Raw genomic sequence first — 25,046 nt, forward strand, 5'->3', positions numbered from 1 at the left:
AAATCATTTATGTGAGAAGAAAACACTCCATAATTTTTTTGTTATTTCATGCACTGAGTATTGTGCTAAGGGACTTTATATACATCATAGTTAATTTTTACATCAATATATGAGATGGGAAAATTGGATTTAAAAGATCGTAAATGGCTTGTTTGTACTCCACCAGAAATCAGTGGACAAAGAATATAAACCTGGGCTAGTCAGATTTCAGATTGCTTCTTTTTAACCATTATGTTGTGCTGCCTTATATTTCTTTTTTTTTTTAATTTTTATTTATTTATGATAGGCACACAGTGAGAGAGAGGGGGGCAGAGACACAGGCAGAGGGAGAAGCAGGCTCCATGCACCGGGAGCCCGACGTGGGATTCGATCCCGGGTCTCCAGAATCGCGCCCTGGGCCAAAGGCAGGCGCCAAACCGCTGCGCCAAATGCTCACCAGAACAAAAAATATCCTAGCCCTGACATAGAACTGCAAAATGCTAAAGATCTTGGACAGAAAATTGCTGATTAAAAAAAAAAAAGAAAAGAAAAAAAAAAAGAAAATTGCTGATTATTAGGTTTGGGCGAGGAGTGGAATAGTTTGTTGCTTTGTTTCTGTATCCTTTGGTTAGTTAGTTTTTTGGTTTTTTTTTTTTTTTTTTAATCATTTAAACTCAGCCTGTTTTGTTTTTCCTAATCTTTAGATTTCACAAATTTTGGTTTATTATTCATATCTGTGATCAACATGAAGTCCTTAGTTAATCATTCTCTACTTGATTAGAATTTAAAATTTAAATTGATTAGTTGAAAACCTGGATTTATATTGAATTACTGCTAAACCTTATTTATTTATTTATTTATTTATTTATTTTGCTATTTTAGTTGGCTCTTCGAAATGAGGAAGCAGAAAATGAAAACAGCAAATTAAGAAGAGAGGTTGGTAAAAAACATTTTAGTAGTTGTAGTAGTTCAATAAATTACTTGTTAAAAACATTTTCATAAATTTATACTCTAAGCAGGACTGTAATCTAAGTAACTGATGCTTTCAAGTTGACTTATTTTTATATGAATTTGTCTCAGGGAATAGAAAATAAATTGAAAGTTGAGGCTACTAAGTACTATGTTCATGTCTTACTGTATAGGGGTAAATTTTGCTTTGTTTTATAAGCTATTCTTTGTTAGTTTGCTAATTGCTGAATAACTGCATTTCTGTCTTTTCTTATTTTACCCAGTATTCTTTTAAATGTTTTGTTTCTCATGAAATCTTATAAGTTCTGTATTATTTGGTTCTTCTGAGCCAAATAATGTTTGTACATTGTTTATCCTTACAGGAGTTCTTATCTTTTTAACATAACCAAAATATTCCTTATTTTGGTTGATAATTAATATTCTTGCTTTCTTTGATTATCCAAAATAATATCTCCTCCTAAAATTTCTTTATTGTTTTAATTTCTAATTCCTAATTTTAATTATATGTTGCCTTTCTTATTTCTAATTTTCTTTTTCCTATTCTTTTCTGGAGAACAAACGTCTAAAGAAAAAGGTGAGCCTTTAAGGGTGGCGAGACCTTGGGATTTTAAAGATATGTTTTGAGATCAACTATTTAGAGGATGAAGTTTTGTTTCTCTGGATAGTTTCTTAATATAGAATATTGTATTTGGTCTGCCTTCAGAATGAGCAGCTTCGTCAGGATATTATTGACTATCAGAAACAAATAGATTCCCAAAAAGAAACACTTTTATCGAGAAGAGGAGAAGACAGTGACTACCGATCACAATTGTCTAAAAAAAACTATGAACTTGTCCAATATCTGGATGAAATTCAGGTAAAATAGAAGTCAATTCAAGGCAATGATTCTTATAAAGCTTTATTATAATATAAATCTAGTATTTGGTCCTACATTTAAATTCTGTAGTAGAAATCTGCAACTATGCATTTGGAAACATGAAATAAATTTCATTTTTAAAATTACAAATCTTGCAGATTCACTCATTTTATATGTCTATCTTGGGCATTAAGAAGAACCAAGCTTTTTAGATGCAATCTGCTTGATATTTAATTTGATTTAATTGGATCAAACGCTACTACAGATCTATAAAGGATTCTCTGTTCTCCAACAGACACTTAAGATTCTGTTTAATTTCGTTTAAATTTCAGTTTCTTAAGTTAACCATAGTGTCTTTAACTTTATTAGACTTTAACAGAAGCTAATGAAAAAATTGAAGTTCAGAATCAAGAAATGAGAAAAAATCTAGAAGAGTCTGTACAGGAGATGGAAAAGATGACTGATGAGTATAACAGGATGAAAGCAATCGTACATCAGACAGATAATGTCATGGACCACTTAAAAAAAGAAAATGATCATTACCGGCTCCAAGTAAGTATAACTGTTTGATTAACTCATTTGTGCAGACTTCATATTATATCATATTATTTATGTGAAACTAAAAAGTGCTTTAACTTTCTAGGATATGAATTTTTGTCTTATGCTGTACTATATCCTCTTACTGTAATGTGTTGCCATGCTGGTATGTTTGTCCATATGTGTTTCTTTAATCCCCTTATGTATACCTCATGTGTGTCGTGAACGAATGTGTAGACAGGGTCCTGGAAAACTGATAAACATGGGGATTTTCTACTAAAGATTCCTAGAAGTCCTGTGGACCTGAAGTTAAATCTTATACCATAAATGCATCATAAATATCAGAAAACCAATATATTGCTTATTTTTTACATGATATTACCCTGGTGTTAAAATAGAATAATGCTCAAAAATATAATTCTCTGTTAATGACAAATAATTATACATCTGTAGTGATACAGAAACTATTAAATATCACGTCTAACTGTAGAACTGCTCCAATAATGGATATGCATTGGTAATGTGTATGTATATACATGTATGAATATATATGGTGTGTATGTGTAATGTATGTGTAAATATGCATATATAACAAATAAGTGTATATTGCACTATTTTGCAACAATTTTTGAAATAATTGTTGCTTTTAGGTGCAGGAGCTTACAGATCTTCTGAAAGCAAAAAATGAAGAAGATGATCCAGTCATGGCTGCTGTCAATGCAAAAGTAGAAGAATGGAAGGTGGCCTTTTTTTTTTTTAGTTGATATAATGGGTTTTTCATCTGTATTTTTTATTTCAACTTCTTAGTCTTAGTTTTCTTTAAAGGCTTTATGGTAGTTAATGACATTTTTATTAGGCAATTTTTAAAGTGCATTGTATGTCCTACTTAGAAAAGCACTAAGTATTCTCTCTTCTATAGTCCTCTAGCTTATTTGTAATATAAGTCTAAAACATAACTTACTTGTCATCTAAAATAGATAATTCTAAGTAAAATTTAAGTTTTTTCATATAACTTCTAGGTGCCTTGTATAATGTATATATAGTTCCTGGTTTAATTTTAGTTTTTCTAATTCTCCTTCCTTCAGACCAAACTGTTGGTTTTTAGTGGGAATGGGAGTAAGGAAAGGGACCTTTCAGAATCATCTGAGTTTTTCAAAATACACCTTTCTTTCTCCTCCCTACTCTCCAACCCCAACCAAATCTTCTGACCTTACCATGTCAGAAGCTAGGATTATAATGACTGTATATTTTGAGAAAAGTAGGAAGTGATTCTGAATAAACCTAATTTTAAAAGCTATCACTTCTATAGTCATTGTTTCTAAACAGAGGTCACATAAGTCTTGTTGGCTATTTGGATTTGGTTATCTGGAAAGTTCAGATAATCTGTATTTTAAACAAAAGCAGTAGCAGTGGCATTGATACCCTGTGGAGTCAATCGGGTCAGTAAACTTTCTGTAAAAAGTCCAGAGAGTAAATATTTTAGAACATATTATCTCTGGTGTAACCAAACTCTGCTATTATAACATGAAAGGCAGCCATAAACAATACACAAATGAATGAGCAGGGCTGTTTTGCAATAAGACTTTACAAAAACAGGCAGCAGGCCAAATTTGACCCTTGATTAAGTTTACCAACCCCTGGGGGAAAAAAAAGTTTTACATCATTTAATTTAGGGGGGAAAGATGGTAGTATATGTTTTCTTCTGCATTTTGTTTTCACTTAATATCTTTTAGGAATTATTTATGTCGGTAATATATACTACTGCTTTGTTCTTTTTAATGACTTTGTAATTTTTCTTTGTAGATATGTTATTTATTTAATTGGTAGCCTAGCCTGTTGAGTGATATTTAGCAGTTTCTGATATTTGGTATTAGAAGCAATGTTATAATGGATATTTCATGTATTTGTTGTTTTGCAAATACATAGATTAAATTGCTACAAGTTGTCATATATATCCAAATCATCCCTCCAGTTTGACACTTGTCTTTTGGCATTATGGTACTTTTTGTTATGAAGTATTTCTTTTTGTATCATGTAGTTTATTTTTTTGTGTCTTTTGAACTCTGTATCATAATTAGAGTTCTGAGTATAAAATTGTTTTCTCTATTTTCTTCTAGTACCTCCTAGTTTCATCTTTTACATTTAAGTCTTTTAAGCATATGTAATTAATTTTGGCATGGAGAGTGAAGTATGAATGCAACAGACATACTCTGTTCTCCGAACATTATTTATTGAACACTTTATCTTCCTACTGAAATACAATTTCATTTTTGTTACATATGACACTCTTGTTGAATTTGAATTTATTTTTGAACTCTCTCCTTTATATTGATGTAGTTTTTAACCATGTGTCCTTGTTTTAGTTATTATGTTTAAATATATGAAAAAGCTATTCAGTTTTTAGATACAAGTGGACATGTTTTTTGTATGAATTTTAGAAATAGTTATTAAAAATCTTATTGGATATGTGATAAATTTATAAATTAATTTTACAAGTTGATTTTGGTATTTGATTCTTCTAGCAGAGAACACAAGACACCTTCATCCAGTGGCATTTTAAGATTTTCTCCATAAAAACTGATTGTACAAAACTTCCTTGTAGTTGCATGAGAGTATTTACAATTCTTATTTAAGAATGGGTTTTGAAAGCTTTAGAGTGTTTAAAGATTGAATTTCTAAAACAGCAAAAATTATAATGTATATTTTTGAATCATTTCTTATTTGACCTTAAGGTTGTACACCCAAAAGCAACAATGATTATGCAAATAGTTGCTGATACTTACTCACTTCAAAGTGAATTTTATTTCCTGTGTTTTCTTGAAATCTGCTAATGGTACATATTAGAGTACTTACCATAAGTGAAAAATGATTTATTAATTTTCCTCTTATGTAACAGATCCTATGTTGTTTATATCTAGTTAATTTTGTCTTCTAAAGATGATGAAATTATTGAATATCAGCAAATGTTGCATAACCTGAGGGAGAAATTGAAAAATGCCCAGCTTGATGCTGATAAAAGTAATGTTATGGCTCTACAACAGGTAAAACCTTCTCAAAATTTGGTTTATTAAAGTAGGCAATGTGTCTTACCTAGTGGCTTGCACTGTTGGGTATATGAGAAAGTCCTTTGAAATCCAGTCCCAAGAAACAATTAGAATTAAGTTTAGAGTTAGGAATAGAGTTATTTTGTATATTTTCCTATGTTGGTGCAGGTAATAGATATATTGTTTTGATTGGGAATTATTTAATAAGAAACTTAAAATCTTTTAGAAACTTAAAAATATCTTAATATTCTATTATTAATGCTTATTATGTTATATGTTGGTGTGAAATATCCTATATAATGTGAAAAAAGCTAAAAGTTTGGTAATAATTTGACTATTACATTAAATTTCATTTTTAGTACAAATGTATTTGTGTAGAAGTTATACTTTCATCATCTGTGCCCTATAGTCATAGTTCAAAAGAAAGAGGCAAATTTGGGAAGTATCTGGAGGATAAGAACAATTGCAAGGCACAATATTTTGAATGAAGTGTTACATGGCAATAGATGGAAATGGGTGGATCCTGAGGAATGGTAGCATGAAAAGAGTCAGAAGAAGCTATCAATATCAGAGTGTTCTGGAATTCCCTTTGCCAGGATGTTAGCAGTTCTCTTTTTAAATATTAGAGTGACATCAGTGTACCAAACGTTGTGTGGTGCAGTTGAGGGAGACAAAGTAGTAAAAGACATTGTTTTGACCCATAGAAAATATATTCTATAATCTTGTTGAAAAAAATCACAAGACCTACTTTTTTTCCCTCACTTTTAAAATGCATGTTAACATCCATGAATAAATCATATGTAATATTCTAAAATATTTTATAGGGCATACAAGAACGAGATAGTCAAATTAAGATGCTCACTGAGCAAGTAGAACAATATACAAAAGAAATGGAAAAAAATACTTTCATTATCGAAGATTTGAAAAATGAGCTTCATAGAAACAAAGGTAATTAATTCAGTGTTTAGTAAGTACTTAAATTTATTCTATGTACCATTTAATTTTACAAGGATTTTTTTTCTTAAATTATGTCAATAGATATATTAGTGATTTTTATTTTTGAATTTTATATTTTTAAAAATGACTTTACATGTGTTAACTAGTATAGTAACTACATAAATTACTAGTGTTTAAATTTGTAAGTGATAAGAGATATTTTCTGTAAGTTTTCCCCAATAAAAATTACATTGACCAGATTAGTTAGGTGAAAGAAATGCGAAATGGTGATATAATTGATTGTAGTTATTTATCCCATTTTTTATAATTAAAAAGAATAGAAGAGAATAAAATTTTTATCAGTGTAGTAGCATTGCAGGTAGTTTCCAGAAGTCATTTGACTCATCAGCATTTGAATGAACATTACCAAATTTAGTATATCATCCTATTCTCCCTACCCTGGGACATACTGCCTTGCCTAATACATCTGAACAGAAACCCTTAAAACATCAGTGGTCTTATATTTCCATAGCAGTACATACTGTAGTTATACTAGGACACATTAATGCAAACCATTCATAATAAATTCATGACATATTTAACATAATTGCTGAAGATAAAAAAGACACAAAGGTAACTACCTAGTGAGTTAATGGTGGTGGTGGTGATTGTAATTTAGATAGTGAGGCAAAAGCCTCTTTGAGGAGATACTTGAACACTTTTAGGAAGTGAGGTGGTAAGCCATGCAGATATCCCCAGACAATGGGAATAAGTGTAAAGGCACCGAAGTAGTAGTGTACCGAGTGTGTTGAAGAACAACAAAGAAGTCTTTGTGGTTGAAACAGTGGGCAGGTGGGGCAGTAGTACGTGATGAGATCAGAGAGGTGACCAGGGGCCATATCATGAAGAGACTTAATGGTTCACTGTAAGACTTTGGCTTTTATTTTATGTGAGAAGTACCAAAAAAGGTTTCTAAGGACAGGAGTGATATAATTTGACTTAAGCTATGTCTGCAGTAGACAACAGGAGGTAAGAACAGAAGCAGGCAAACTTGTTATGAGACTGTTGGAATACTCTGGAGAGGTGCTAGTAGCTGAGAGCATGGCGGTAGCATAGAGCTGTTAGATGTAGTCAGTTCAGGATGTATTTTGAAGGTGCAAGAAATAGAATTTGCTGACAGATCAGAGGTAGGATATGCGGGAGTTATCAAGACTTTTTTCTGAACATTGGGGAGGACTGTGTTTCCAGCAAGTTTAGAAATGATCGGATGGGGGATCCCTGGGTGGCGCAGTGGTTTAGCGCCTGCCTTTGGCCCAGGGCGCGATCCTGGAGACCCGGGATCGAATCCCACGTCGGGCTCTCGGTGCATGGAGCCTGCTTCTCCCTCTGCCTGTGTCTCTGCCATTCTCTCTCTCACTGTGTGCCTATCATAAATAAATAAAATAAAAAAAAAAAGAAATGATCGGATACTTAGTTAAACAGGACATGTTAAATTTGAGATGTTTATTAGACATCTGAATGAAAGAATTAAATAGACAGTTGTATATATAGAAATCTGAGATTTAGGACAACAGTCTAGGCTAAAGATATAAATTTGGGAACCATATGACAATTGAAGTCATGAAGCTGACTGAGATCATCAAAGGAACAAATGTTAAGAAGAAAATACAAAATTGAGCCTAGGGATTCTCTTACTTTAGAGGCTGGGGAGATGAAAAGGAACAACCAAAGGAGGCTAGATGGGATAAAAATCAAGAATGTTTAGAGTCCTGAAAACCACATGAGGAATGTCATCAAGGAAGAGAATAAGCAGCCATGTTCAGAACTGCAGTGCTGCTAATATATCAAGATGAGTATTGATTGATAATTGACCAGTGGATTTATCAGTGGCCAGTCTTGGTTTAAGAGAAAAGGGATACAGTTGATATAGAACACCATGGAGACTCTTTCGAGGACTGTTTGTGTGAACGGAAGGCAAAAAATGGAGTAGTACCTTGAAGGGAAAGAGTCATGAGGAAAGTGTTTTTTGTCTTTAAAATGGAACAAATAATCATGCTTTTAGGTTAAAGGAAAGATCCATTAAAGAGGAAAATTAATACATTGATGAAGCAGGAGAGAGAGAGAGAGAGAGAGAGAGAGAGAGAGAGAGAGAGAACTTCTGGAACAATATCCTTGAAAAGGCAGGGGGCTGGAATCTAGCATTCCAGTGGGGTAGTTGGCCTTAGGAGCACAAAGAATTTGTCCATAATAACAGGGAAAGAAGTGGAGCATGTAGGAACAGCTGCAGTGACTGTGGAGATGACCTGATGGTGGGAGCAGGTAAAGCTTCTGTACTGATTGCTCCTTTTTTCTCAGTACAGGAAGCAAGGTTCTCAGCTGAAAGTTAAAATAGGGGAGGACGGGTTAACGTTTGAGTAGTTGGAGAAAAGAGAAGGTATGAAATGATCATCTAGAAGAATACAGACCAGGGAAATGGAATATGATTGCTGAGCCAGTAGCAAGGCCCACTTGTTACACTTATTTTTATATACTTATTTCTATACTTATTTCTGTATTTACAATTGTACTTTGACAGTAGGTTAAACTGCTTTTAAAAGCATGCCTGACAGCATGGGTTTTGCATATTCCAGCCACCAGGAGAAAAAGTGGCAGTTGATCTCTGCTATCAAATAAGAAAGAGGCCTTGTCTAATGACATTTCAGTCAGTCCATAGGCATATGATCCATGAAGTCCACAGAAGGTGTGTGTCCTAGAATATACTCTATATTTGTAAATATGACACTGATGGTGGTTTCTTTTCATTGGTTAGAATTAGGTTTAGCTGTCAGAGCTAGAGATCTGGAAAATGGTGGCAAAATCAAGATAGAAGTTTATTTTTCTCACTTGTGTGATGGTGCAGAATTAGGCAACCCAGGATGTTGCCCTCCTCTGTCTTGTCCAAAATGGAGCATTACCCTCATATCCACATCACAAACAGCAAGGTAGAGGAGATGGAGCTAGAGGCAAATAGCACATGCTGGAGGGTAGGCAGGTAAATATATTGTGGAGAGCCACATTGAAGAAATGAGAGTAGACACTCTCACATTCTCCATCTAGGCTTTTTACTCCAGAGAATGAGGCCCATTTCTTATAAACATGCGTGCCGTCCCACATTAGTCCAATGCCTACACGTAAGTGTATGCTTTATAAATCAGTAGAACACTTAGGGTAGGTTAGAATGATTTGCGTCAATAAAAGGAATATTGTTTTTTGGTCTAGCACCAGCTTGGTAAAATATAAGTAGAGATTTTTTTTAGCTATTAAGTTTAGCTGCAAGTGACAAAAAAATCAAATATAGCAGTGGTTTAAACAGGATAGAAATGCATTTTTCCATGATATAAACAAAGTTGAGGCAACTGGTTTGGGGTTGGTTTGATACCTGCTCGAATAATCGTGTATCAGACATCGTGTAATTTGCTGCCCTGCCTATCTCAACATGTAGTATACATGTTGTGTTCTTAGTGGTTGAGTTCCAGATGTAATATCCATATTCCAGCTAGTAGGAAGGAGAAAAGAGAAAAAATTCACTCCTCTCCCTTAAAAACATTTCCTGAAATACACACATGGCTTGTTCTTATATCCCATTAGCCCCATGACAACACTTCACCGCTGGGGTACAAGTGGAAATTTAGCCTTTATTTCAAATGGCCACGGGTCCACAACTAAAATTGTGTTGTTCTATTACAGTTCAACAAAGGTTGAACATTAGGAACAGATAGCTAGTACTTTTTGTCACAATGATCCTTCTTTATCAAGCAGTGTTTTGCAATCTTTTATAATCCATAACCCTTCAGCTAAGGTTTTCTGTTAACTTTTTAAGCTTGTCCTATCAACAAAATGAAAACAAATTTTATTTTTCAAATATAAAATTATAATATTAAAGGGACTTTTTTAGTGATGAACCACTTTTCTTGCTTCCTGTATTGGAATCAGGGATTTAAAGGAATGAGTAATCAATTCAATTAATTCATGGGTTTTTTTTTGTTTGTTTTTTACCCTGTAGGTGCTTCAACTCTTTCCCAACAGACTCATTATATGAAAATTCAGTCTAAGGTTCAAATGTTAGAAGAGAAAACTAAAGAGGCTGAGAGAACAGCTGAACTGGCTGAGGCTGATGCTAGGGAAAAGGATAAAGAACTAGTTGAGACTCTAAAGCGATTAAAAGATTATGAATCGGTATGTATTTTCATCATGTCAATCAGGGAGTTTAGATTATTCTTTCCACTCCCAGACTGTTCTGTGCTATTTACTTTGTACTTTCAAAGACATTCCAGAAGTATTTTATGATAAAGGTTATCTTAGTTGGTTTATACTACCCTATTCAGACTTTTGAGAAGCATTTACTTTTCAGCAGAATTGTTTTCTAACCATTTGATCAAAACATTTTGCTCAGATAATCAGCTTTGGTGAGACAGCAAGTTTAGTTTCTTTGTAATCTGTGTCATTGTGCCACCATACGCATGTGACACCACTCGTTTATTTGCTAAAAGTTATTTCAGGGACATAACTGAGAGGGATGGATAAGGAGCTCCCTAGAGACAGTATGAGAATCTGATTTGTCTTCATACCCTCTGAATCATCTAGCATGGTCTTATAATAGTCAATATTCACTACCTTTATTTTATTTATTTATTTTTCAAGAGAGGGAGAGCCTGAGTAGCATGATGGAAGGGAGAGGGAGAAAGAGAATCTTAAGCAGGTTCCATGCCCAGTGCCCAGCATAAAACTGGCTGCAGGCTCGATCTCACAGTCCTCAGATCAGTAATGAGCTGAATGCTTAACCCACTGACCCACCCAGTCTCCCCTTGCTAGGTATTTTATATGTCATTCTCTGAGTCACTTTGTCAGTAGAACGCTATACTAGAAAGTTTCAGCTGTTCCATTTTCCATTGTTATTACTGGATTTGTTTTTTAAAAGCACAGTTTAATGACATAAATCTTACATATAACTATACTTTCCCTCAGACTTAATAAGAAAATCATGAATTTCATAATTTATTCAAATAAACCACATTATACATAAATTAGATTGGATATTTTTCAGGGAGTATATGGTTTAGAAGATGCTGTTATTGAAATAAAGAATTGTAAAAACCAAATTAAAATAAGAGATCGAGAGATTGAAGTATTGACAAAGGAAATCAATAAACTTGAGTTGAAGATCAATGATTTCCTTGATGAAAATGAAGCACTGAGGGAGCGTGTGGGTAAGTCATTTTTTAAGATCCATAGTTTTATCAGTCTTAGCTGTCAAGCCATGTTTTGTTTATTTTTAAATAGTTGAGTGCTTCTCCCTCTTCCCCCCCGCAAATAAACCCTTCTAAACCAGTGTGATTGATGTGGGATGAGGGATTTAATGGGGTTGGGATGGTGACTGGGCCAGCCTAGAGCACTGCTTATTCAGTCTGGCATCTCTTCAAGTAATAATTCCTTATTTAAAAGCTGAAAGTCTACGGAACTAATACTATATATTAGAAGTTAACTCCCCTTTCTTTTTCTCAACAAAGGTAGTGTCTTTATGACCCATGATAGTTTGCAAAGTGCTTTTGTTCAGATGAATTCATGAGGACATTTATAAGTGCTGGTTAATTTATGCTGCTTAAATTTAACTTTGAGTATTTTAAGATTACTGTTGATTCTAAGAAGTAATTACTGTATATACCTTGTGAGTTTATGTAATAGTTTCAATAAATAGTTCATTTAATGAGTATTACTCATTTGAATGTAAAATTATGACTATAAATTGCTACTTTGAAGTGAAAAGAAAAATCTAAATATTGATTTCATTATACTTGATAAATACTAGTTAATGCTTTCTTAGAGTTAATATGATCATCTGTGAAAATTGTTCTCTAGAGGAAGAAAAAAATACATATTTTATAAAGATGATTTATTTATGAAAATGTACTAGATAGGACCCAGATCAGCCAGTACCCCAAGTTAGCCTTCTAATCAACTTGACCTACCAGATCACAGATGACTTCAAACTGGAAGTTGCTAAAGATGACTAAGCCAATTAAATAGCTATCACAAACACAAGATTTTCTATATTTTAAAGCCTGCAAATCTTGTTTTATACTTTCTTGAGACAATCTTCATATCTACTTCATAATAGGAAGTTAGCAGACAGCGGGCATTAGACTAGTGTAGTAATATAATTGATATTGATATTAATTATGACTACTATGTGCCAGGTATTGAACTAGGTACATTATGTGGGTTAATTTTCTTACACTCTTGACAACAAGCCAAGAAAAATAAATGAAGTCTTATTCTGACACTTAGTTAATAATTGCAAGTGGAAATTGAGTGCAAGTCTGTTTTATTCCACAGCTTCTGTGTTGATTAATACATTCTCATATTTTCACAATGATCTGACATGGAGAAAAAGATCCTGATATATTTTGTCAGGATTTCCATTAATGTGATAAAATGTTGACTTATAAGGTTATAGTTCAAATATGTGGAAATTCTTGCACGAAAAGTGCCCTGTTCTTCAATGATACTGACTAAATAAATTACAGCCATTTGCTTGATGATAACCAATTGCTATATGAAATTTTTGTAGTTCATTTGAATGTTGGTAAGGTTTTAATTATATCCCTTAATATTTTAGGTCTTGAACCGAAGACAATGATTGATTTAACTGAATTTAGAAATAGCAAAAGTTTAAAACAGCAGCAGTACAGAGCTGAAAACCAGATTCTTTTGAAAGAGGCAAGTGTGATAGTTAAGTAATTAATTTTCTGGTTGAACTAAAAAGAAAGACTAATAATTTGTACTTTATAGATTGAAAGTCTAGAGGAAGAACGACTTGATCTGAAAAAAAAAATTCGCCAAATGGCTCAAGAAAGAGGAAAAAGAGCTGCAACTTCAGGTATATGCATTTATTCCAAATCTTTAAAAGAGTCATTGGAAAATGAATTATCTGGAGCTGAAATTTTCTGTATATTATATATATCATCGTGGTTCTGCTGCCAAGTTTAATAAATGAAATAATGACCTGATGAAGGGTATTTAAGTATCATTGGTGTCTGTCCTAAGTCTAAAACAGGTAAAAACAGAAAAAACACAATAAAATAATTGAACAAAATTTCAGAATCATCGACTTTTGAAAACTTTACAGTATAGTTTATTAATTTCCACACAATCCCAAGATATTTTGATCAATAAGGATAAAACTTAGTAATTTGTTATTAATATTTTTCCTTTCCTTAAGAACTGTGCTTTGAAAACTATTTTTGTACATTATTCTTTATTAAGTGAAAGTAATATTTTATTGAATAAAAATTAATTTTTTGTTTATCTTATTTGATATCAAGAGAACAGTTGGTAAAGTTTTATAATAGTAATTTCAGTACATTTTTCTAAGAAGACTGTAGAGAAGGAATTATTTTCTAACTTCACCCAAGTCTACAAGTATCTGAATAATAGAGGATTTTTTTGTTTGTTTTTTGTTTTGTTTTTTTAAATCATCAGTTTCTATAATACATCAAAAGATTTCTAGGAGGGCAAAATTTCATAATTTATTAGTTTATTAGCCAGTTTACTCATTCATGATTCTTATCTATTTTATATTTCTCTAAACTATTTCAGTAGTTATTAATACTTTTACGTAGAATGGGTAAAGAATGATAGAGAAGACAAAAGTCATATTAGTTTCTCATATTAATATTAAAAGTGAGCTAAGTCAGAAGATTGTATAGGCTACATGTGGATCAAGGATTTTGGAGATCCTCTACCTTTTGTTTCAGTTAAAACTTGATTTTCCTTTTTAAGAATTAGAGTAAAAGAAAGTTCTTTTTATGTTTCTAATTTGTTAATACTTTTATATGTAGGATTAACCATGGAGGACTTGAACCTAACTGAAAACTTTTCTCAAGAAAATAAAATAGGAGAAAGGAAATTCGATTTTACAAGCCTCAAAAATATGAATGAAGCACAATCAAAGGTAAACAATAAGGTATTGTTATAGAATAAAAGAAAATTGCTATTATTAGTGCTTTCATTTCTTCCCCCTTTACTTCATTTTGGGCATTGCTTCTTTTTATAGTTGTTAAATAAAAGAAAACTTTTTTTTAAATTTAAATAACCTGTTGATCCAAAGATTGATTAATGAGACATTATTTACTCTGAATACAGATTAGGAGTTCAGATAAAATAGAGCTGCCGCATAGGAGACCATCGTTCAGTTTTCCACAGTTATATCAGAATGAGCCAGAAGAGAATGTCACCATAGGATCATTATCAGGAATGGTATCTGAAATTCAACATAGTGTAGAAAGTGAAGTGGATCCTTTTGTCTCTTTAACTCAACAGTCTTCATCTATACAAGTAAAAGATAATAATTCACCTCCAGAAACTATTACAATAAAGGAGATTTTTAAAGCACCATGTCTACAATCTTTAAGAAATCTAGAATCATTAGTCAATATCTTTAGTAGGGAGAGCCATGAAGAAATAGATGACTACTTATACTCTGTTTCTGACCATTCTATGAAGCAAGTGTCAAGAAGCTGTCAGACACTTGAGAAGAATAGTTTCACACAAAAAAGTAGTTCATCTTTACAAGCCTTATCAACAGCTTCAGACTTAATGCAGAAATTATCACTTAGGCAAAAGTCTGCAATATTTTGTGAACAAATTCATGGTAACAGAACTAACATGGAAAAATCACAGATAGCAGCATCAGAAGATGAACAGGTTCATACCCAGATAAACTATGCTGATATCAATTTGAAAGAAGATATAAGAAAGAGTGAAGTACCTTTACAGACAGAGATTGTGAAAAGTAAACTTGAAGTTAATGTTCCTGACCATGTGCCTTTTACTACACAATCAAAATCATCTCTGATAGGTCCTCTTGAAAATCTTATAGAACAGCTACGGAGAGAACTAGTATTTCTTAGATCTCAGGTGAGCTTTCCTCCAAATTACATTACTATGATTACTTTTTTATTAACTCTTTGTTTTTTGTGACTTCTCTAACAAAATTCTTAAGTAATAATTATACTAAGAATTTTTTCATGCTTGCACGTAACACCAATTTATACGCATTCTATTTTTTTAAAGATCTAAAAATGCAGTAAGTTTGATATGAAATCATTGACTTGCCTAATTTATTAATTATTTCTTTAGAATGAAGTCATAGCACAGGATTTATTGGTCAAGGAAGCACAGAATAGAAATGCAGAAATAGAGCTTGAACTTCATAGAAGCCAGGCAGAACAGGTAGTATAAAGGCAGACTATTTAAAGACAAAAATTTTCATTGTGGCGCTAAAGACAAAACTTTGATTGTATTTCTTTGCCTTTTGTTATGGGGGTGGGGAAAGGGAGAAAGTGGGAGGAAGACTACTATCTGTTTTACCTTTAGGGTTGTGTTATTATTACTGTTGTATTTCTATAAATTGTTTCTGGTGTGTTGTCCCTCAGTTGGTCAAATTTTTTAAACTTGAAACAACAAACTATTGTGATATTTTGTTAAAAACATCAGTTTTATTCTTTGTATTCTGTACAGAGTGAATTTCTTTCAAGAGAACTAACTGAAAAGGAAAGAGATTTAGAAAGAGGTAGAACAACAATAACCAAATTTCAGAATAAATGTAAGTTACTATTATTTCTTATTTTTCTGTTTTTATTTATCCTATATTGAAAATCATGGATCTAAAAGGACTTTAATACATTCTTTGTTTTCTGGTCTGTTTTAACTTTAATCACCTCCATAATATATAGATGTCTCTCTCATTCATCTCTTTGGTTTGCCTTGCTATATTCATTATCAAAGAAAGTTATTAATGTGAATTTTTTGTGGCAATAAGTCAATTTTTCTTTCTTGTCTAATGAAAGTGAAGTTAGAAAAACAAATATAAAAGATTGTTAATGAAGTGAAGACAAAGTATGTTTATGATTTATTTCTTTCAACAATGAAACATATATGCACATGATTTAAATAGGTCTGTCATTTAATTCAACTATTTGCATATTGGATTTATAGTTGAATTTTTTGTACATTTATTTGCATTGGCATTTTCCAATTTTTTTTGTATATAAAATGTTTGTTACTTGTATAGATAGTGTAAATTGTAAAGAAAGTATTCATTGAATGAGAAAAATATGTTATTTTAGTAAAAGAATTAGCTGAAGAAAATAAGCAGCTGGAAGAAGGTATGAAAGAAATATTGCAAGCTATTAAGGAAATGCAGAAAGATCCTGATGTTAAAGGAGGAGAAACATCTTTAATCATCCCGAGTCTTGAAAGGCTAGTTAATGTAAGTTTTTTTCATATTGGTTTTGTTTTGTTGTTTCATACTTTAAAGTGTTGTTCAACTGTTCTCTGGTGTTCATAGTTTTTGATGAGATGTTTATAGTCATTTGAATCATCGTTCCCCTGTTTCTTACATGTAAATTTCTCAGGCTGCTTTCAAAGCTTCCTCTTTTGATTTTCACTAGTTCCGCTATAATGTAACTTGGTGTGTGTGTGTGTGTGTGTGTGTGTGTGTGTGTGTGTGTGTAGGTATGTGTGTGAGTCCATATATTTGTGTGTGTGTGTGTGTGTGTGTGTGTGTGTATGCCATTTGGGGTTTACTGAGCTTCTTGAATCTGTTTACTTGTGCCATTCACCACAACTGGAAAGTTTTCCACTTTATTTCTTCAATTATTTTTTCTGCCCCATTGTCTCTGGAACTCCAGGGACACGTTAGACTTTTTGACATAGTTCCAGGGGTTTTTGAGGCTTTGTTCATTTTCTTTCCCCCTAATTTTTTATCTCTTCTCCTGATTGTATAATTGCTATTTATCTATTTTTAAGATCACTGATATTTTTCACTACCATCTCCATTCTTCCATTTTAAAGGTCAGCTTGGCAGAGTTTTTAAACAGAATTTGGAGTTCCCTTTGGCTGGTTATTTTCTGTTTAGAATTCCTATCTCACTTTCCCAGTGATAGACTTTGGGCTCTATCTTTGGTGTTCTTGGCCAGAAAGATGACAGGTCACTTCAACTGTAGCCTGTCCCTTCCCTGCGCCACCTCTCTCCCCTCAAATGCAAAATTCACTCCTCAGTGGTTCCATCTTCCAGGTTTTAAGTCTGCTCCAAAATCTGCTTGCTTTTGTTTATTTTCTAGAACTTTCAAATATTTGTTTTTTGTATTCACTTGTTAAGTTGGGAAGGTAGGTCTGGTAGGACGTTATGCCACAAACCTAGAAGTGTAATAGGATGTAGTAAGAATATTTTATTTATTTATGTTTTTATATAGTAAGAATGTTTTAAATATTTAAATGGGTAAGCATTGCTAAGGAAAAATATTAACCAGCAAATAATAGTCTATTTATGTTTATTATATAGAGATTGAGAGTTTTACAGTATTATATGAACTTAAATAAAATATACATTTTAAATTCTTAATATTTACATATATTGTTTATATAATCTGAACATATTTAACATATATTTGTGCTTCCCAACAAAATACTATTCATTTAATTGCTTTTTTTATGATGAATTAATAATTGAATACGTTCTTAGCAGTACCATATTGTTAGAAAGAGAGAGTGATATTGGTATGTTAAAAATTTCTGAGGCAAGAAAATCATTTGACAAAATTTTTGAGAACCATTTAATTCTTTTTATATGTAACTCATTTTTATGTTTCTTTTGCTCTTGGTGACTTTTTGCTTCTGCTATTTTGAATGTCTAAAATGGTTCTTTGTGCTTTTTCTGTGAACATCTTTTATCTCTGATGCTACCCACTTTTGATACTGTGTCTCAGATCAAACTATTTTCCAAGGGAAACTCTACTTAGTGACCAAATACAAACAGAATGGACACCTCAGGGAATTCTAACTTCTTCTGTATCCTTACTTCCAGAGATTTCATCAGTTTCTATCTTGGGTTGTCATTCTTTTTTCTGATTGAATCTGCCCTGTCTATAATTCACGAATGACCCAACAACATTGCCTGCTATAAGAAATTTGCAGAATCAGTGACACTTTAGATCAAATATTTCTAGGTTATGTACTTCATTTCACTTTCTATTGCTATGGGTTATTTTTCAGTATCTCTAATCACCATTTAATCTTATTTTAATAAAAGGCCATGTAGGCAACAAGATGCCATTTCTAAACAGCAAGACTGATAACTAGATTACCTTGTCTGTCACAGTACCTCCTTGTACTTCTGTCTTCCTGGTATTCCCTTTGAATTAGCATAATTTATTACTCCATGTGGCCTGCTCTGGTCTCCTAGGGGGTCAAGGCTTACTTTTATAAAACTTCTGTCTCAAACCCTGGATCACCCTCCTGAGTAGGAGATTGCACTTTATTTTACTCATCTTAACCTTCTTTGTTTTTGCTTTTTTTTTTTTCCTGAAGCTTTACTTTGCAGTTAGCAGTTTTATCATATATAGTTTCTTTAAAATGCAAATATATTTATATGTATGTACTATGTAGATGTGTACCAGGGAATATGTATGTTTATATATGCCATTGTTGGAGAATTAGGACCAATGAAACCTCTTTGATAATATTTTAATATTTAACATTATTTTTGCTTATCCAGCAATCTGAATAATATTGTGTTACCATACTTTGCCTTTTTATCATATATGCTTCAACTGTGTGGAGAGGAAGCAATGAAAAATTCAATTAAATGTAGTAACTATTTCATTGCTTTGCTCATGCTGCATAGTTTCTAAGTATTGCATAAAAATTATCTCATTTTGACTGTATAAAACCTTGTGAAGTGGACAGATGTAACATTTGCTCTTCTTTAGAGATATAGAAACTAGGTTTAAAGAACTTGCCACTTGCTGAGCTAGTAAGAGATTGGTTAAGATTTGAACCCTTGTCCTCTTACTCTCTTCCCGTTGTTTTTCTAGTCTACCAGTCTACAAAATTAGCTAAATGTTTGTTAAATGTTATAATAAGGTAATTATTATGCTTGATAATACTGATGTAAGTTAGAGTTTTATAAATTTAGGTTCATAAGTAAGAAATGGATTTGGCATATTTTGTTGTTATGCCTGGGAAGAGTAAAATGCTTAAATGTGAATTTTATTTAAAGGTAGCTTTTTTTTTTTTTAAACTGTGATTTTAGTATTTTGCTTCACATTTTTTCAATATAATCTGAATATATTAGGCTATAGAATCAAAGAATGCAGAAGGAATTTTTGATGCCAATCTGCATTTGAAAGCCCAAGTTGATCAACTTACTGGAAGGAATGAAGAATTAAGACAGGAACTCAGGGAATCTCGGAAGGAGGCTATAAATTATTCTCAGCAGTTGGCAAAAGCAAATTTAAAGGTGAGAATTTTATTAAATAATAGAAAATGCCAAGCATTATGAACATAAGCTTAATATGAAACTTTTATTTTTTAAAAAAGACTGAGAAATTCCTCTTGGATTCATTCAACATTAAGAAAACTCCTTTTTGGATTTTCCTTAAATAATTAAGTAGGAAATAAGTACCTTTTATAACATAAAGGAATTCAAAAATTCTAAGTCTATGCCTGGGTATTTCTAAATAGAATTTGAAGTATAGTTTAATTAATGCCTAGTAGGGCATTCATACATTTATTTTTTTTTAAATATTCAGTAGGAAGAAAAAGTTAACCTGCTTTTAAATTTGTCTTTGGTTGTAAGAGACGTGACTCTCATTTCTGAACTGTTTGTTTCCAGATAGATCATCTTGAAAAAGAGACTATTCTTTTACGGCAGTCAGAAGGATCAAATGTTGTTTTTAAAGGAGTGGACCTACCTGATGGGATACCACCGTCTAGTGCCAATATTATTAATTCTCAAAATGAATATTTAATACATATCTTACAGGTAGTAAATAACATGTGAATAACAAAAGTAGTTGATACTATGTTTAATTTAGTCTTTATATATTCCTTTGAGTATTCTTTAGAATATTATCATTGCAATGCATTTTTTTCTAGATTTTGATATGAAATGGAATATTATGAATAAAAGCAATTTATTCTATTCATCCATGTAAGAAACATGCTGATATATCTTGTACACATATGTGTCATCTGAAATATATGATTGACAAGTAGAATGACATGCAGCTAAGGTGGTAATGTATAAATAAGGGGAGCACTTTTATTTAGTGCTGGTTAGAAAAGCAATTCAAGTGAATAAAGTCTGATACAACTTTTTAGTGAAATGATTAAAATTGTTCCTTTTTTAACTACAAGAAAAAGTTTTTATTTATTTTTTGAACATTTTTCTTTTTTAAGATTTTATTTATTTATTTGAAAGAGAGAACTAGCAGGGCAGGGGCAGAGGGAGAGTGAGAGAAGCAGACTCCCCACTGAGTAAGTAGCTGTGACTCAGGGTTGGATCTCAGGACTCTGGAGGTCATGACCTAAGCCCAAGACAGACACTTAACCAACTGAGCCACCCAGGAGCCCCCAGGAAAAAAGTTTTTAAATTAAGTTGTCTGTAATGTCTTCTTTCCCTTTAAACTTACAAGGTGTTAGTTAATACATTAGTGAATTAGAACGGGTAGTGCTTGCCTGTGTTTGTCAGTTTTGCCGTCTATATTGTGGTCATTATGAATGCCCTAATGAGAGATGCTTTTCATTGTTTCATTTGAAGTGTGAATATCCATAACACCCATTGTTTGAAATATAATTACAGAAATGTGTTTGGAATCAATGAAAACATATTTTTGATTATAAGCACTACTGTTTCTGTCTCCTAGATGATCCATTTGTGAACATACTTGAGTTATGATTATCAAATACTTGTTTTTGTATTTGAAAATTACTTAAATCTTTTTTGAATATTGGAATTTGTTGTATGTCAGTGAGGAACAACCTTACACTTGTTTAAACATTACTTTATAATTCCTGTTATAGCATGAATTTAAATTTGCAACTTTTAAACTTCTAACTTCTATAACTTTTAAATTTATAACTTCACTCTTTATGATCTCTCTTGTTCTTCTGCAGTGTAAGAACACTGTCAACAAGTAATGGTAATGTGACATCATATTGCTTCAAATAAGATTAATGTTTTTTTTTTCATCTTTATATAAAAACATATGAGAGGATGGGATGCCTGGGTGGCTCCGTGGTTGAGTGTCTGCCTTCAGCTCAGGGCATGATCCCAGGGTCTGAGATGGAGTCTGCTTCTCCCTCTGCCTATGTCTGCCTCTCTCTGTCTCTCATGAATCGATAAATAAAATCTTAAAAAAAAAACAACAACAACATATGAGAGGCATTGTCGTAGATTAGAGAGCACCAGTTGGGAATCTGAAAACCTGTTCATAGTGGCAAAATGGGTCCTTGGACCCCCAGTCTTAAGAATAATAGAAGTAGCCAGGGCCTCTGGAGCCACACAAAACCTGACTTTAAGTGTTGGATCTGCATGTGTGTAAAGTACCTGGCACCACGCATGCCATATGTGCTTAGGAATGGTTACCAAGTATAGTTTTAATGAGCTTTTAAATGTTGAGTTACTCTTTCTCAGTCTGTTTCTTCATCTATAAAATGAAATAATTGGAAAGAGTTATTTGAATGGAGACATGAACAGATACGTTCACAAAAGGGTGTGTGAAGCTGAGTGACTGGAGAAGTTTGTAACCACTGTACCTGAGAATTTATCTGGTTACTGAAACTATCAAATATAAAAATAATTTTAACAAATCTATAGTACTTCTCTTTATACAGATGCTTCAAACTAAAATGTTCAGGATCTAGAAATGATCTGTGCTGCTAGGATTTGGGAACTGTATTCTCTCTTATTTTTATTATCTTGTCAGAGTATAAATGTATACTCTCCAATTTAAAATGTATTTTGATAATTTTTTCATTCTTATTTCTGTACTAATTTTTAGGATCTAGAATATAAAGAAAAAAAATTAAAGAATTTAGAAGAGTCTCTTGAAGACTATAACAGAAAATTTGCAGTAATTCGTCATCAACAAAGCTTATTATATAAGGAATATCTAAGGTATAAGAGTAAAACTTATAATGTAATTGCAGCATATTCTTATTCATGATACTAGTAATGTAAGAAAATACTTATTTGTTCCCTCATGCCTCTTCCCTTCTATTTTATGTCTTAGTTTCCTTCTGTATAAATTTCTGAGATATAATGCCTTTTTCATAGGATTGTTACAAAGTTTAAATGAATTGTTATATGAAAATGTTCAGATATGAACATTTTGTAAATGTCCCAGCATGTGAACATTTTGTAAATGTGTTTCAGCTGTTAGCATCATTCCTCATGTCACTGTCATGTTATTGATATATTTTCATTGGTAACTAATGTTTCTCCTTATCTCTGCTATTTCCTCTATATTAATGGAATAATTTTCTTAACAGTCATTAGAATACCTAATCAAAGGTTATTTAAACACAAAGGATAATTATTACATGATCTAACAAGAAACCCGAAGCTAATTATAGAGTAGGCCTTGTTTAAGAGTTATCATTATCTCCTATTATGGTTATTTTTTTTTAATTTTTAAAGAATATTTTATTTATTTATTCATGAGACACAGAGAGGCAAAGACATAGGTAGATGGAGAAGCAGGCTCCCTGCGGGGAGCCTGATGCAGGACTCAATCCTGGAACTCCAGGATCACGCCCTGAGTGGAAGGCAGACGTTCAACCACTGAGCCACCCAGGCGTCCCCCCATTATGGTTTATAAAATAGATGCGGGAGTTCAAGGAAGAGGGAACCATGGCCACTGTAGAAGAACCTTCCCCCCCCCCCCAACACACAACTTTTTAGTTTTAGATTAAAAAAAAATTTCCCAGAACCGTGTAGCAGAGCAGACTTTGACTCAGATCACATTAACCAGAATTGGGCTAATGAGCTCTCCAAGTCATATGTCCAAGTCTCAACCATTCAGTGGCAAAGAGAGTGATGCCACTGTAATTTTTTATGCCAACCAGATTGCAGATGACTGTGGAATGTCTTTTGGGTAGGCAACAGTGTCTTACACATCTTCTTTTAAGTCAAATGATTCCTACTCTTGTTTGTATTCTAAATATTTTACAACTGGTTAACCCTCAAGTTTAAGAGTAGGGTCTGTATATTGAGAACTGATTTCCAGAATTACTTTAGAGTGTTGATTATTTTCCTATTTTCTATTTTTAATAAAATGTTGTAAGTTCAGCTTTGGTTGTTATATTGTAACAGTTGTAGAGTTGTGACTCATGGAATAATGAAAGTAACTTGATGAAATAATTTCTTTAAACTGCATTTATTTAGTAAAAATAGAACTTCCAGGCTAAATCCTTGCTGAGTGGAATTTTGACTTAATTTGTTATTAGATACCCAAGGCCTCTTGTTTTATGAACATTTTAAATTTCCGTAATTTAAAGTTATCTTTTCCTGTAGTTAAGTGTTTTATTAGGTTTATTATATTGTCATTTTTATTTGTTTTTTAAGTGAAAAGGAGACCTGGAAAACAGAATCTGAAACAGTGAAAGAAGAAAAGAAAAAACTAGAGGATCAAATCCAACAAGATGCTATAAAAGTAAAAGAATATAATGTAAGCAAAACTCTTTTAAAATCAATATACAGTATTGTACAAAGTAAGATAGCTACATTCAACAAGTAATTTAATGTGTCTTTGTGTAGAATTTGCTCAGTGCTCTTCAGATGGATTCAGATGAAATGAAGAAAACACTGTCAGAAAATAGTAGAAAAATAACAGTCTTGCAAGTGAATGAAAAGTCACTCATAAGACAGTATACTACTTTAGTAGAAATGGAGCGACAGCTTAGGAAAGAAAATGGGAAACAGAAGAATGAATTGATAGCAATGGAAGCTGAAGTTGGTGAAAAAATTGGACGTTTGCAACGATTTAAGGTATATCTGATTTTTTTTTTTTGGCTATAAAAACTTTCAATTATGAGGAAGAGAGGATTGTATAATGAATAGCCATCACCTAGATTAACAGTTAACATTAACATTCTGCCATAATTGCCTCATCTGTTCATTGTAGTAATAAATTGCAGACATTTCTTCTCTAAATAGTTTGCTGTGCGTCTCTAAAAAACAAAGACTTCTTTTGTTTACATAACACAAGAACTTTATCACATCTAACAAAATTGGCAATAATTGTCTTACATTATCTAATGTCCAGACCATATTTACATTTCCTCAGTTGTACCAAGATCCAGTCAAGGACCCTGCATTGTATTCGGATGTTACAGGTCATAAATCTTTAATGTTCATAGAATCTCCTCTCTTTACTTTGAAAAATGTTGAACATTTACCTAATTATTTTCTTTTCTAATTTTGCTTATTCCCCTATTTATTGATTTACAAAAGCTTTGAAGCCTTGGATATGTTAGGTTAAACATTGTTGATAAGAATGCTTTGTACTTTATAAGTAATATTTTATATTGTATCACTTCAAGAGATTGTGTGAGTGATTATTGTTTCATGAGTGATTATTGTCTTAAGTATTTAGTTAACTGGTGATACTTTGATACATGCAAATAACCAGTTCTTTGGCAGTCCTCCTAGTGGCTTTAGTGTTCGCTGATGATTGTTGTTACTTGACTCAGGTACTTCATTAGGAGTTGCAAAAATTATTTTCTAGCTATATTATGCTTTCTACATTTATTGGCCAATAGTCTTTTGTAAATAAAGAGCTTTTCCTCATTAGCCCAGCCTGTTTGGTTATCTTGAAGTATAGCTCCTACAAGAAAGACAA

General features: G+C 32.3%; 1 protein-coding gene across 1 annotated transcript in view; it reads left to right on the forward strand.

Moving 5' to 3' along the window:
* CEP290 (centrosomal protein 290) overlaps positions 1–25,046 on the forward strand; it is a 92,039-nt gene that overhangs the window by 8,603 nt on the left and 58,390 nt on the right. Inside the window, exons 7-24 of the mRNA XM_055336664.1 lie at positions 862–915; positions 1,652–1,804; positions 2,174–2,356; positions 2,992–3,081; positions 5,260–5,382; positions 6,210–6,333; positions 10,364–10,536; positions 11,405–11,567; positions 12,977–13,077; positions 13,150–13,237; positions 14,199–14,311; positions 15,880–15,964; positions 16,488–16,630; positions 19,496–19,660; positions 20,036–20,185; positions 22,206–22,321; positions 23,771–23,873; positions 23,963–24,193. Coding sequence (XP_055192639.1) covers positions 862–915; positions 1,652–1,804; positions 2,174–2,356; positions 2,992–3,081; positions 5,260–5,382; positions 6,210–6,333; positions 10,364–10,536; positions 11,405–11,567; positions 12,977–13,077; positions 13,150–13,237; positions 14,199–14,311; positions 15,880–15,964; positions 16,488–16,630; positions 19,496–19,660; positions 20,036–20,185; positions 22,206–22,321; positions 23,771–23,873; positions 23,963–24,193 — 2,358 coding nt within the window. The remainder of the gene's footprint in view (positions 1–861; positions 916–1,651; positions 1,805–2,173; positions 2,357–2,991; positions 3,082–5,259; positions 5,383–6,209; positions 6,334–10,363; positions 10,537–11,404; positions 11,568–12,976; positions 13,078–13,149; positions 13,238–14,198; positions 14,312–15,879; positions 15,965–16,487; positions 16,631–19,495; positions 19,661–20,035; positions 20,186–22,205; positions 22,322–23,770; positions 23,874–23,962; positions 24,194–25,046) is intronic.

Source organism: Nyctereutes procyonoides, unplaced genomic scaffold (assembly GCF_905146905.1).
Source record: "Nyctereutes procyonoides isolate TBG_1078 unplaced genomic scaffold, NYPRO_anot_genome, whole genome shotgun sequence".
Taxonomy (NCBI): domain Eukaryota; kingdom Metazoa; phylum Chordata; class Mammalia; order Carnivora; family Canidae; genus Nyctereutes; species Nyctereutes procyonoides.